Source organism: Cinclus cinclus, chromosome Z, assembly GCF_963662255.1.
Source record: "Cinclus cinclus chromosome Z, bCinCin1.1, whole genome shotgun sequence".
NCBI lineage: Eukaryota > Metazoa > Chordata > Aves > Passeriformes > Cinclidae > Cinclus > Cinclus cinclus.
In genome coordinates, this window is record NC_085084.1 from 68,470,288 (window position 1) to 68,483,057 (window position 12,770).

General features: G+C 38.8%; 1 protein-coding gene across 1 annotated transcript in view; it reads left to right on the forward strand.

Annotated features, from left to right (window-relative positions):
• The window catches only part of LOC134056825 (chondroitin sulfate proteoglycan 4-like), a 33,024-nt gene extending 20,693 nt beyond the window's left edge, over positions 1–12,331 (forward strand). Inside the window, exons 7-10 of the mRNA XM_062513720.1 lie at positions 838–969; positions 5,021–5,193; positions 9,607–9,790; positions 10,281–12,331. Coding sequence (XP_062369704.1) covers positions 838–969; positions 5,021–5,193; positions 9,607–9,790; positions 10,281–12,331 — 2,540 coding nt within the window. The remainder of the gene's footprint in view (positions 1–837; positions 970–5,020; positions 5,194–9,606; positions 9,791–10,280) is intronic.
• Positions 12,332–12,770: the final 439 nt, after the last annotated feature.

The following is a 12,770-nucleotide window of genomic DNA, read 5'->3' on the forward strand; positions in this document are numbered from 1 at the left end:
TGGGAGTCACTGTCTCTCCGAGTTTAACTTGATTTCAGCTCCATTGAGTCAGTGAAGAAAGAGAAGGGGCTGCTCTTGCTCATTTATGGCTGAGTGTTTGGCCTTCACTGAAAACAACAGCCAGTAGTTTTTTCTGAGGAATAGGTTAATTGCATTATCACTTTATTTAATTCTAATTCAGATACAAGGGTGCTGATCAAAAGTAACTTTCAGGATGATTTTGGATATATTGCTAAGAAAACTTTCCTGTCTGCCTATCCAGGAGTCACTTTGGCAGTCACATTGACATTACCCAAGACTTCCATTGCTGAGATGGAACTTCCTTCGCATCTGGTGGCTCCAGCCCTGTTTGACTCTCTACATACTTAACAGTCACACAGTCAGACAAGGTTTCTGCACTGACTTGACCTCAGTTTTCCCTTAGCAGGATCTTAGGTGCCTCTGTCTTTAAAATAATTTAATTATTGTGCAACCACAGAGTAATGGCTCTGGCTGGGAGCCCCTGATAAAGGGTCTTGACCAAAAGACTTTGCAGCCTAAGCCATGCAAGTCTGGAGTCCTCAGCTCCTGCTGTGTCTTAGAGTGTTTGTTCCCTGGCTACAGGTCCCAATGCCCTTTGTTAAGCAAAGGCTCAGCAATTCAGGGCCTTTTGCATCAGGCTTCTGCCACCCAGAGCTGAGCCTGCAGCTCCACAGCAGCTGCACCCAGAGCTATCTGCACTGAATGTATTCCTCAACAATATTTCACTGTAGCCAAGAGTGAAAAGTGTCCAGTGTATGTTTGTGTTCTGTAATACAGAGTAATACAACAGTAATTTTATGATTTTGATTTCCACAGGAGCAGTGTCGGGAGGCTTCAACTTTCAGGTGACAGATGGTTTGAACTTTGCACCCCAACAGATTTTTAGCATCACAGCTCAGATGCTGGTCATTAGCCTTGAAGTGAACAAAGGGCTCGGAGTCTTTCCAGGTCTGTTTTTTGAGATGATCATGATTGAATATATCCACTTGAAAATATTGCCTAATATAGAGTTATTTGTCAGATACTTAACTGATTAACTGTAGCTGGGAGCATTTATGTGTGTTTTTTTTTAAAAAGGGTTAACATTTGCTCAAACAGCATACTGCTTTTTTGCATTGTAGTCTTTAACTTTTTGATATGTGCATGCTTGGAGTCAGAAACTGGCAGTGAAATGTTCAAGTACAATGTGATAATAACACTGTCTGCCTAAGCTCTGGAGATTTCCTGTTCAGGTTTGTTTAAAATCTCTGTAGTCCATTCAGATATTTAGAGATGTCTTAAGTGGTTGTGATTGCACTTTGTAAAAGCAATAGCGGAGTGAAAGTCATGTCCATGAGGTTCTGAATAGCACATATAAGTTTTCAGGACTGCAAGTTCACTATTCTTTTGTTTAAAATGAGTTATAGACAGCAGCAAAGACTCACTGAGGACTCAGAAACACTGAAAACTTTGATTAATATTTGTGCATTTGTAGCTAGTTGGTCAAGCAGCTGAGTGTTTTTTTAAAAAAATCATACCATTGAAGGAGTTGATGTGCTAAGAGGTCTCACCCAGAGCCATTTACTCCTCTGCACTGGCAAGTGTAATCTCTCATTGAGTTAGGAATCTAACATTTATTGCAGGGTTAAATGAGAAATGAAGATTAGTTTTCTCTCAGCAATGTCATGCATCACACTTTTGTTTGTGCTTGTGTTCTTCTTTTTTATTCTCTATATGTGTTCTGTAGAATCAGAGAGATTGTAAGAATTGGAGGAGTTCCAGAGGTTGTAATCTGTATCTTGATTTATTAATTGGATATGGAGGAGGAGTACTTTATCTTCTTATACTTAATGAATATAAGTTGCATAAACAAAGGTTTGCAACAAAAGTCACTTAAACACAGGCAACAAAAAATGAGATTGTAGCAGCATGATCTTCTAAATCAGTCAGTATAAATGGGATTCACATAAATCCACTTACAGAGCTTATTAACCTGCAGTTTTGGTGTGTAAGGTTGCCTTGGGCCCTGGGATTTACTGGAATTGTATTTTACACTAATGATAAAAAAAGTATGCCTAATACTTCCATAGGAGGCAGTGTCTCTAGACTGTCAATCGGTTCTTCAGTTTACAAAATACAGTATTTCTTTCATCACTGCAAACTGTATTCATCCAGGATTGCAGGGGTTTTTTTCCCGAATTCTCACTTACTTTGGGTTAGCAAAATTCCTTTTAGATACTATAAAGTGTTACTAGCTTTTTTACATGTTCTCTTTATGTTATTTTTAGAGACATTCTGGACCTGTATACCTCTCAGCTGTACCTTGCCTTCATGAAATGACTATTACAACAACCATGGTGCCAAATGGTTAATATATATAAAAACAACAGCCAGTGTCCTGTTTAATTTATAGCACTACAAAAAAAACTTTGAGCCAGCTTGAGAAGTCTTCTCTCTGGGGTAGTAAAAATTGAATTTATTGTGAAGAATTTACCATGTCTTCATGACTGGGTATAAACTGTTCTCTAAAGCATATTGTTCTGCAATTTTATAAGAGCATGAACTGCTGTCTTCTTTTGTGTTGGGTATACCAGATCTATTTATATAATTTTTAGATTTTTTTTTTTTCCCATTTTGGCAGAAGCTTGTTTTATATAGCATACTCAGAAAACTGACTGCTAGATACATTAGCTTTTTCTGCTGTGTCCTCAATATGTGTAATGGGAGGATTTGCTTCTTCAGGAAGGCAATTGGTCAAACAAGAAACATGCTGAATTTCTCTGAGGAGAGTAAGCCTGACTTGTAGTTAATTGGAAGCAGAGCTGTCTAATCAGTCTGTAGATGAGATGATTTATAATTGTTTAGCAGTCATAGGGAGAATGCTTCTGCCAAAGCATTTTCCAAATCTTAGATGTAGGCAGTAAAAATGTGTAACAAAATTATGGCACCAACATTATTTTGTTGCACTCTACCTGAATTTATTAGCGTCACCAGTTTTTGTTGCCTGTCTTCCTCCTCACTCTGTTCCTGTCCCGTGTTTGGGTGGGGTTTTTGTGACCTCTCATTCTGTGATTTGGAATACACAGGGTACTCACTTCATTTTCCTTCACCCAGTCTTCTGGCTGGCAAATAACCTTCCTCTCCCTGTTGAGGTGTCAGACCAGAGAACTACTGTGGGTGCCATGGAAGGTTCTCAACTCCCAGGTGAGAAGAGGGAGAAGAAGTTTATGTTTGGGGGAGGATGCCATTTTACAGAAGAACATAATAGACTTTGTTGTCTTTGTCTCTAGACTGTATTTCAGCCGTGGTGTTCAGTGAGTGAGGTCAGGTCTGTTAGGAATCGAGGAGGTTTTGTGACTGATGTCCTTGCTCTCCATGGCCCTGCTCTGTGATGGCAGTGGTGTGACACCCTGGTGTGGTCATGGAAAATTGGAGCAGTAACTTCCATCACTACAGTGTGACCATGTTTTAGAGTTGCTCTGTCCTACTCTGTTAAGGCAGTAAGGCCTGATTTGCATAACTAGCAGGTTATTGATAAATAACTGCACTTGCAGATTTATGTGGTCTGATTAACTGTTGTGCTAAGTTGTACATTCTTAACCACATCTGCTGTATGCACAAGGTCATGGTTCCCTCCCTTCCTGCCACCAAAAAAGGGAAAAGAAGGGAGAGGAAGAGGAGGGAGACTTCTTGAATTAGATGTTGTCTGGGAATCTTTTTCTCAGCCTGAGAGGCTCCTTCACTTTTCAAAACAGTATGACCACAGAGAGACATGGGAAGGTAAGAATGGGAAAATGGACAGGGACAGAAGACTTTTAACCCTGTTTCAAAGTAGTTGTTATTTGAACTAGGGCACTAACAGATGTGAAAAGGCAGACTCCTGGTATTAATAATGGCTTTCAAAGCATCCCTGTTCTTCACTGTCCTTACCATATTTTTTTCTTCTGAATATTATAGCATATATATATATATATATATATATATATAAAATACATGTGTTATTTTGTTTTATTCTTGTATGAGATGGATTGATAATTCAGACTTCTAGTATGTGTACTACCATATGGTCTTTGAAATTATGTATTAAAATGTGTATAAGCTTGTTGCTCAAGGAGAAGAGAAAATGTGAAAATAGAGGCAGAAGGGGGGATACAGGGGGAACAGGATGATGGGAGCTTTGCTCCTCTAAAATTATAATTGAACATAAATTTTAGTTTGCTGATTGTGTACCTTGAAATTGCATCAAAAAAGAAGCCAGTTATTTTTTTCCTTGTAGGAAATTACTGGCTTTTAGGAAATTACTGCCCCAGCTGCATCAAAAGTTATCTTGGTTTGACTCATGCCAGAAAGCTCTTTATAATCTTTAAACCAGAAGGTAGTAACCTTAGTAAGGTTAGTGTGATGCTATGTATTAAAAGGATTTTGTTACCACTCAGTCTGCATCTATCTTCATAAATAATAAATTACTTCAGTTCAGGCTGTTACTTCTGTTACATGGTGTTCTTCCTAGTTTGTTCAATTCAGTACTTATATTTTAATTGTATTTAATGAAAATCCTATTTCATATCAGTAAAGTGGAACAAATTACTTTTGTTATGATCAATTTTGGTTTTTATGTGTTCACTACAAACTTTGCCGTATTGGGGCTTCTCTCAGTTGAATCGTCTGTGTCTTCTGGTTCTAGACATGTCATGTAGAAACAGAACTTCTTATACATGCTGTATTCTATACTTCAGGTAGTTTTTGCAGAAGCCAGTCTTTAGTGATTACATGTGCTGAAGAGAACTGCATTTTTTGCATTTTTAAAACAAGGGTATGTCCTACTAATGGGCTTTTTAATTGAAAAAGCTGTGGAAGTGCCCAGAAGGTAACTAGAAAAAGAGTATCCTGCTGATCTTATAAAATGTTATTAAAATACTGAGTAGAATACCCAGGTGAGAGTGTGACCTGTTCATACAAAACAAACTTTGTGAAAAAAATGCTGTTGTAAATCTTCTTCCTATACTTGATATTTTTTTAGGTTCCAGGAAACCTATTTCACAACATGATCTGAAAGCTGTAACCAATGATATGACCAATGCAGGAAACAGAACTATAACTTTTGTGATTGTAACTTCCCCAAAACTTGGAAGGCTGATCAAAGTAGATTCTGATGATGCCATTCAGGAAATCTTCAGTTTTACGCAATCTATGGTAAGCATTTACTTTATAGCAACTAGTTGAGGGGTAGATTTTTACTTCAGAGGGCATATCTGTTGCTCATTCTTCATGTGATCCATACACAGCTGTTAAGTACCAGACATATGTGACCCATCAGTGCAATCAGACAGATTTGCAATGTCATTAAATATCTGGCATCTGGTAATGAACACAAGAGGAGCATTTGTTCCCCTCTGGTTGGATACTACCAAGGTCTTGGCAATTCCCACTCTTTTGCTTGTAGCACTGTTTGTCAAGCAGAGCTGTTCTGGTGCTATTAACCACCAGTCAGAGGTTGGAAGCTTTTAGTTTTTGGCAGAAGGAGCAGCCATTTTCTCTATGAATAGTCCAAGTATCAGATTCATTTCAGCTGTACGCAGTCCTCATGGGTGTCCCCAAGATGACTTTTATTGACTGAATTGGCTGTGGTGCTAACTGTTTGAAGTATCTTAACTGTGATCCAGGTTCTCTTACTGAATGACTAAAATGTGGCAGCTTATGTAACTTGATGGAAAAATTCTTTTGCAAAAGAAATTACCTGTCTGTGTGCAGAATCTGAATATAACTATCTTCACCTTGCATTAAGCTATTCTCAGAAAACTGAAGTGAGGGAGATAAAAGGGGGTCAATCTTCTGACTTTGCTCATGGGAAACATATGTTTACAGATTTTAAATTTAGCTATTTGATTTAGTATATGAAGGAATAAGAAAATTGATTTGCCAGAATTTGAAACTTGGACAGTAAAATCTGGAAAAAGGATTGACATTTTAATTTGCTGTCATCACTCTTTGAAACAACCTGACCAAGGACAGCAGTAGAATGGGTCTTCTCCTCCACTTTATAAATCAAGATGGACACAGAGTGGTTCTCATAAAGTAACATGTTGTAATCCCATTGTTGTTGGTCTTGTTTCAAAAGTTGCTGAGTTTTGTCTTGTTTTTTATGAAAGAGATGAATGACACTGAGCCCTTCTGATCCCAAAATGTGTGGTTTTTGAGTATTAGATAAAGCAGTTAAGCATGTTAGACAGAAAATATTTCAGCTACGGTTTTGAAGTGTCACTCTTTTTGGCTATGGATATGACCATTATGTGTGTTTATCAGATAGTACCATGTCAGAACATGTCACATGTTCTCTGTAGCTTTAGTTTTTACTAATGTGTAGCTAACTTTCCTTTTGACCTTGTAAATTATGTAAGGTTTTGGGCTGAAATAATATGTAAGCTTTTCTTGTCTGTTGGAGATATTTCTATTGGCCATTTTAATTTCAAACGAGGAGAGCTAAATGACTTCTTGCAGGTGGAATTCAAGTATCCAAACAAGCTTACTATTTATTTTGGTAGAGAATGAGCTGTAAGGGAGAGAAAAGAGATCTTTAATAAACTTTCAGTCCAGTGTGTTGTAATCACAGGGAGTAAAATATGAGTGAAGATAACTGCATTTATGTTACAAACATTGCACATTTTCCATGTAATGGAGACTAAAGCATTTAGTTTCTGTTTGGTAATAAGCTTATAAAACTGATATGAATTGAAAAAAAATGCATTGCTGTAGGTCTGTGGTTTTTCTCTAATTAATTGACTTAATTTTGTGTTGAGGAACTTAAAATTTCATTTTGGAAAAGTAGTTGTTCCTTTTGCTGGGGTGCTGAACTCTTCTGTATGCCCTGTGGTTTATTGCTTTGTTGCCAAAGAAAAACAATCAACAAAAAGAAACAGAAATTACTATTTCATTCCAAGACATTTTTCTTGAACAGATGTTGTTCAGCTAATATAAGAAAATTATTTACACATTAAACACTCTTGAGTAACACAGGAATTTTTCAGCATAATGTTTCATTTTTGTTTTTCTCTGCAATACTTTCTGTGATATCTTAGAAGTTTTTACATCTTGAAGCAAGACACAGCTTCTTCATTATATAGTCAGTGGAGAGGTAAACGCAGAAATCATCACCAATTCCATTCTATTCTTAGTCTTGACATTAGAATGGATTTGCAGTCAAAAAAAACCCAAAGCAGCCAACCAATTAAGATTGATACTAAACACGCTGAATTTAAAGGATGTGTATTGTGCCTGTATTTGTTACAAAAATTTGCTGTCCTCTGCTGGAAGTCCTAGAGAGGTTATAGAAAATTACCCTGAACTAACATATCCTTTTGCTATTAATTTTTTTGGTTTGTCCTATAATAGCCATTAAGACTTAAATCAGTATATGGAAAGCAGAAACCTGGAGATGTGCATAAAGGATTTTATCATATCAGTCTAATATTTTTAGAGAAATTGGGATAGTTTTGAGGCTGCTGAGAAAACTGGCCTTGAAAACCCAGATTGCCTAGTGATCTCAGTGGGGGCTGTTGCAGTAAATTCACGATTCAGTCTCTCTGGATTCACACGTCAGATTCTATCCTAAAATGCTTCATCTGTGATAACAGCAGGGGGGTTTTGTTTTCTTTTTTCACATCTTTCAAGCATTTGTGATACAAATGTGTACTAATGAGTCCCTTCAAGGTGTTTGCAAGTTATGATGAGTGTGTTAAAATAGTAAATTTAAAATCAGCACCATCTCAGACAGGGATCTCTCTGGCAATTGAAAACTAACGTGCAGGTCAGGTCAGTGGTTGCCTTGGAACTTGCCAAGGATTTAATTGGTGTAACTGTCATCTCTCCAGGCTAGCAAGTGAATAATCAAGCAGACCAGATGCTGCATCTACTGGGTAAGATTCAGTAAGTGTTCTAGTCTTGCTGTCATTAGGAATTCTATTACAGTTCCAGTGTATTATAGTATTGATCTTAAAATTCAGGTAGAGTTTCAGCAGATGAGAAATAATCTGAAAATAGTGCCTTCTGCTTTGGGGTCTAAAGAGATAAACTGTTTCATTTTGTATGTGCATATTTGTTTCTCTGGAGATTTACTGAAATATATTGCAATACTTTGAATCTTGATTACTCACAGTAGACTGATTGGATTCCTTGAGTATGATGATCTGCAAGATCAGTGCAGGCAGAGATAGGACAAACCACATTCCTTCTTGTCCTTTAGGAATCCCTGTCTTTCTGTGATGTAGAAATTTTTCACTGTGTAGTTCCATCAATTTTTTGCTTATAAATGAGAGTAAATATCAGTGGTCATTACACTTCCTTCTGATTTTCTTAGTCTCTTACCAAGTATCTTTTGCCATTTGCAGGAAATAACTGCATCAAAATCCCTCTCCAGCCTTCAGCCTTTCATATGCTTTTTCAGGACATGTCATCTAGCCCTGCTGGTGTCCTTACAAAGAAAATCCTTGACACTGATTCTCCGATTTACTAAAAATACAGTCCATCTGAGCTTGTGATCACCATTGCTAGTTTGAGACAACTTGTCAGTATTGCATACCTCTCTGCTTTTTATATAAGGCTTTTACTAAGCATTCATGCCCAGTAACATTGCACTTAATTTCAGGTGTTTATCTGGCAACATGGAGTCCATCTTAAGAGAAAAAGAAATGCAGGATAATCTCAGTGTATGTACAGGCTGGACTGATGGGCAAAGGCCAATGGTGTGAGGTTCAACAAGGCCCAGTGCCGGGTCCTGCCCTTGGGTCACAACAACCCCAGGCACTGCCACAGGCTGGCACAGAGTGGCTGGAAAGGACCTGGGGGTGCTGGTGACAGCAGCTGAAGAGGAGCCAGGCTGTGCCCAGGTGGCCAAGAAGGCCAGTGGCATCCTGGGCTGGATCAGCAATAGTGTGGGCAGCAGGAGCAGGGCAGGGATTGTCCCCCTGTGCTGGGCACTGCTGAGGCCACAGCTCGAGTGCTGTGTCCAGTTCTGGGCCCTCAGTGCAAGAAAGACACTGAGGGGCTGGAGTGAGTCCAGAGAAGGGCAATGGAGCTGGGGCAGGCTCTGGAGCACCAGTGCTGTGAGGAGCAGCTGAGGGAGCTGGGGGTGTTTGTCCTGGAGAAAAGGAGGATCAGGGGTGACCTTATCACTCTCTACAGCTGCCCTCATAGGAGGCTGTGCCCAGGTGGGGGTTGGCCTCTGCTCCCAACCTGGCAACCTGTGACAGGATGAGAGGACATAACCTCAGTCTGTGCCAGGGGAAGCTTAAATAGAATAGTAGGACACCTTTTTTCATTTGAAACACTGAACCAGACTGCGGAAAAGTGGTTGAATCACCAACCTGGATATTTTAAAAGAGGTGTAGTTGTGGTACTTGGGACATGGTTTAGTGGTGGACTTGACAGCTCTGGGTTAAGAGTTGGGTTAGATCTTGCAGGTCTTTTGCAACCTGAACAATTCTGTGATTCTGTATACACTGTGCATGGACTAAGGTACAAAGGTCTCTTTGAACAATGTTTTCAATGTATTTTTTCTCTGTTTCTAATCACCATGCTCTTGCACGTATGTCTTCTCTTTACCTGGAACAGGTTGATGAAGGTGTGATCATGTATGAACACTTACATGCTGACTCAGCTGACTGGAGTGCAGAAGATTTCTTTACATTTACTGTCTCCTCTCCACCAACAGTTCTGGATATCCAGATGTTCCATGTTGTCATTTCATATGAAATTGACAGGCGTGATCAGAATAGTTGTCTTCTAGCAAATACAGGTAGAAATGCTTCAGTGTTTGAGATCAAAATTGTTTTGGATCTGTCAGAGGTCAATTGAAGAATGGAGAAAAAACCAAAAATTTATTTCTCTTCAGTAAGCAGTGACCAGAATATGTCTGAGACAGGGAGTACTGTAGGGTAGTAGCTTGGAAAGCTGTGTTCACTGCACCCTTAGAAGGTACATATATTTGATACTTCCTATGCTGTAGAAGATACTTTGTTTTCTATAATGGTAGGTAAAAAACACTATGAGAGCTTTGAGATACTGGTATTTCTTTAATCTTAGTGTATGCATCAATCAAAAATCTTGTCTCATATCTGATTGTATTTTAAAAGTAGTAGTAATATATTTTTAGCCATGACATGGGGAAATCAAGGATACCACAAAAGAGAAAATTTTTTGAGCATCATCAGTATTTGAAATGATATTCTGAAATAGTGCAACTATAAGTTGTTCAGTTTCTAAAATTCTCTTTTTGTTTCTTCCAGGTGCCATAGTCCAGGAAGGAGGTAGAGTATTAATCAACAAAACAAATTTAGATGCTTCAAACCTATTGATTAAGCTACCTGATGTACAGCGCTCCATGTATGAAATCTGGTATCAGGTTATGTCTTTACCCCAACACGGCATGATTGTTGTTGGAGAACAAAACATTACCAAAGAAATGCCTAACTTCTCCCAGTACATACTGGACAAATTTGGAATTATGTACATACATGATGATTCTGAATCTCTAAATGACAATTTCACTTTTGCTGTTTGGTTAAACCTAAGGAGCAAGCCTGCTACAAAGCCCCATAGTGAGGTTTTGGAGGAGGTGTTTAATATCACTGTTTTCCCAGTGAATGACCAGTCTCCAGAGCTGAAGACTAAAAGACTGCACTTGAAAGTCCTGCAGGGAGATGTGTCAATGCTGGGAGCAAAGAATCTGAAAGTTGAAGACTTGGATAATGACCCAGCTGAGCTGAAATACACCATTGTTAGCAATCCCAATAATGGTTACTTAGCAATGAAAAACAATCTCAGTGTCTCTATAAAAGATTTCACACAAGCTGATGTTGACAGTGGTAAAGTTTGGTTTGTACAGGATGGAAGTTCATCTTCTGGGGTGTTTTATTTCAGTGTGACTGATGGTAAACATCGCCCTTTATACAAACTGTTCAGTCTTGAAGTTGTACCAATTGCTCTTGTCCTGGTAAACCTTACCAATGTTGTGCTGCCACAGGGCCAGACATCTGTCACTATTACTAATGTTCAGCTTTCAGCTGTCACAAATGGGAAAAGTACTAATATTATGTATGAAATAACTCAGCCACTCAAATATGGGCACCTCATGATTGGAAATGAGCAGGTTACTAAGTTTGAGCAGGCAGATTTGTACTCAGGAAGACTCTCTTATCACCTGACAAATCTCACTGCTTCCAGTGAAGTACTGGAGTTTATGCTTTTTACTGCAGAGGGCAATCTGACAGGGCAAGTGCTGAACATCACAGCGAAGCCTTTAGTGCAAATTGTATCTGACCTGCAGATTTCAAATCAAGCAGCTTATACATTTGGAAGCAGTGACCTGGATGCTTCTGAGCTAGCCAGTTTGACAAACAGTAATCCTAGATTTGAGGTGATAGTGCACCCCTCTCATGGAAGGATAGTAAAGAAAAGGTTTGTGAATGATGAAGCGTTGGAAGATATTCACACATTCACCCAGGCTGACATTGATAGTGGTGTTCTGCTTCTGGACGTAGACACAAATATGACAGGCATTGATCTGTTGAATGACTCTTTTACATTTGTACTCAGGGCTGATGCTGTGCAGCCTGCTATTGGCTGTTTTCAGTATTCCATTGTGCCACACAATCCTCCACTTGTGCAGGATTTTACAACAGAAGTGCCTTTTATAATCAGCATGACCACTTTAAAGGCTCACTCTACCTCAAAGGATGAGGCACCAGTCTCCTCACAGAATAAAGAGCCTGCATTAGCACCACAGAAGACTGAACCAACTATGTGGCCCAGGCAGAATCACTGGGGAAACCTGCATGTAGAAGGTCCATTGCTAAGTCAGGCAGTGGGAACAAGTGTATCTGTGGAGTTGAAGATTACAAACCAGGTTAATGGCAGGAGTTCCAGAGAGCAGGCAGCTGAAAGCAGCCCTTGGTACATCATTATCCCCCTGGTCCTGGTGTCTGTGCTGCTTGTCGTTGCTGTTACTTCTGTGTGCATTTTGTTTGTGTGTCAGAAGAAAGAGAAGACAAAACCTCTAGTCATAAGTCAAACAGATACAACCCTCAATAGTGCAGATCAATATCTGGAACGGAGCTTGACTGTACCTACTGTCACAGTGACTCCTCTCCTGAAGGGGACTGAGAGAAGTACAGCCTCAACATTTGTGGCCGTAAAAAATGAGCAGCTGCTTCGTACAGTGGTTTCTCCAACTACAGAAAGGTATCTGAAAAACAACTCTTTAAATCTTGATCCTGAAATGATCCAGTATTGTCGAAAAACAAACCCAACTTTGAAGCGCAATCAGTACTGGGTATAGGTACACCAGTTTTGGTCATACTAATTGATGTGGTATGGAAAAGTGAATATATATTGTTGAGATATAATTTGTTCTTTATTACACTCATTTATTATAGGTCAAATGATGATGAAATGTGAAATGATTAAATGTGTGTTAGATGAAATATAAATACCTGTGAAATAATGATAAGAAGAATCCTACTGATTACAGTGGCCATAATAGAAGATTTGCTGTATGGTATGTCAGCAAAATTTCACTTAATTCATTGGAGAATTTTGCCTCATGGATTTTGAGTGCACCCCATGTATGTAGTATTTTTTATTTCCCATGACGGGTACAGTAGAATGTTCTGTCATGGATTATATATTTTTAATAGAATTGTTGGTTTGGTTTTTTAAAACTAATTTTGCTATAAAGATCTTTTATTCTTTCTGAATCACTGCTTCTCTTTCGAAAA